The sequence below is a fragment of the Nanorana parkeri genome, unplaced genomic scaffold (genome assembly GCF_000935625.1).
Source record: "Nanorana parkeri isolate BGI_ZX_2015 unplaced genomic scaffold, ASM93562v1 scaffold115, whole genome shotgun sequence".
NCBI lineage: Eukaryota > Metazoa > Chordata > Amphibia > Anura > Dicroglossidae > Nanorana > Nanorana parkeri.
In genome coordinates, this window is record NW_017306383.1 from 64,952 (window position 1) to 67,133 (window position 2,182).

The 2,182-nt window shown below is 36.8% G+C and overlaps 1 protein-coding gene across 1 annotated transcript in view; it reads left to right on the forward strand.

Moving 5' to 3' along the window:
• Positions 1-675: 675 nt before the first annotated feature.
• LOC108784445 (transmembrane protease serine 11C-like) overlaps positions 676-2,182 on the forward strand; it is a 26,798-nt gene continuing 25,291 nt past the window's right edge. The window contains exon 1 of the mRNA XM_018553272.1: positions 676-796. Coding sequence (XP_018408774.1) covers positions 688-796 — 109 coding nt within the window. The 5' untranslated portion in view covers positions 676-687. The remainder of the gene's footprint in view (positions 797-2,182) is intronic.

The following is a 2,182-nucleotide window of genomic DNA, read 5'->3' on the forward strand; positions in this document are numbered from 1 at the left end:
TATATGATGGTTATGTCGTTCACACAGCATACCGAAAAATAATTTAAAACATATTTCTTACCTTTTAGATATGTCTGTGTGGCAGGCGTTTCCAAGCTTCTTACCTACCAGTGACAGGAAACACGGGCTGCCCCCAAAGAAACACTAAGGACAGACTGAGCTTCCTCTGATTGACATACAATGCTTCTAGATCTTTAACTCTTTGTTAGGACAGACATTGTTCAAATCCAGTTTATAACTGATAATGAGATCTGCCAGGACAGTACAGAGAGAGTTAATTATGTTAACATTAACCTGCCCAACCCCCTTGCATTCCAAAGCAAAACTCAGTACAGAGAACAACTTTTATTTCAGAATAGAGCCTGTATTGTGCAAACAGCAATTTGAAAAGTGTTTAAATGATGTGATTTGAATGAGAGCATGTAACAAATATAAAATAGGTGTTATGCCAACTTGATTGCAAAAGTAGAAGTATACTTTTGAGTTGAAAGTTCTGTTGGGATTTCACTACTTCTTTTTCACTGCTTTTTCAGTAACGCCTTTAGAAGGGGAATTAAAGATGTATATTTAAATTAGTATAAATGACTAATATTCATGACATGTTTTGCTGGTTATGTTTTATCTGTCTATAAGACATTTGTGTGTTTAACATTGTTTTTATTTAGCTCCCCGACATCTGGTCTTCCAATGAAAGTCTCTAAGCATCGCAACATCATCATAGCCATTTCCAGCATTATATTTGCGTTGATGATTATTGCTGCTGTGGTTTCGGCTGTTGTAATTATTGTTATTCAGGGTAAGTTCATAGTGTAACTTTTTTATTTCATAAAGTCTTCCAGCATGGGGAAAAAGTACGGGGAATGTTATCTTAGAGTGTTATCTTGAAGTGTATCTAAACCCAAGAGCAAAACTCTTATACCAGTCATTAAATGTGGTGGCTGCATTTTATTCAGGCTTTTCTCCTTTAATTTCACCTGGTGATCCTGCCAGTAACACACTTCCTGACTCTCCTAGAATGGGAACACTCATTCATTGTACTGTACCTATGGAGGAGCAGCATTGTCACCCTAGAACAGGAAGTGTGTTAAGACTGCACAACACCTCCACATCTCCTCATCTTCATAATGAAGGGGCTTGGAGTTTTGTAGTTCACAGTAGTAACCTGTGCAAGGTTAATAAGGCTGCTTGAGATAACACTGCAGAGTGTGCAGGACAGCTTTGCATTTCGAACAGGATCAATAGGTATTTTTTTTCTGTAAGGTATAACAACCTAAAGGTATAAACAATACTTCAATGTTATATTTAAAGTGTACATAAACCCTAACAATTAACTTTTCCTATTTGCTCAAATTTGGCATGTTTAAAAAACCATTGGAAGCAATTCAATATATCTGCTTCATGAGTGCAAAAGAAAAACTGTGGTCAGAATTTCAGAGCCCTGTGTACTGTCTGCACTTCCTGTGTTGTCTCAAAGACCCTTTCTACTTCTTTTATTAGAATACAGAATGATGAGCCTTTATGTTGTAGAGATGTGGGAGTGGCTGAGTAGTTACCAAAATACATGGAGCCTGGTTGAGAACACTCAGTCCACAAAAATGCAGTGTGTTCTCCGCCCACAGCAGACTTAAAGTGCAACTGAAGCAAAACGTTTTATTTTCTAGTTTTGGATAGCGTGGAGAGGGTTAAGAAGACCTGCCAGGTTTTTATTGCTGTCTGTGTCCCCATTAGGGAGATTCACCCTACCTATTTGTTCTGGTAACTGTTATCACTGAAAGTGAATGAAAATCCCAAATGTTGGGTTGTCATCAGCACAGGAACTTAGGAAAAAAATCTTCCAATGGAGATACTAGTTCTGGTGACCCATTTTATTCAGCGCCTGGATACTATTCTTGCATGTTTTATTTTATTTCCTCATTCCTTCTTTTGTAAAGTTTAACCAAGGAGATTTTATTAGTAATAAACAATTCATTAATGGTAGAAAGGCAGATTAGTGATTAGAGATTTAGAATTTTCCATCTAGCTGCCAAGTGCCCAGGTTTAATATAGTTACTGTCTCTAACTCCTTCTAATATAAAATTGAAGAATGATAGGTAAAATACAAAAAAACATTGTTCAGAAAAGACAGTTTGTAATGTCTGTTTTCGACTTTATATCCTCGCTTTGTACTGATCCGCAGAAGATG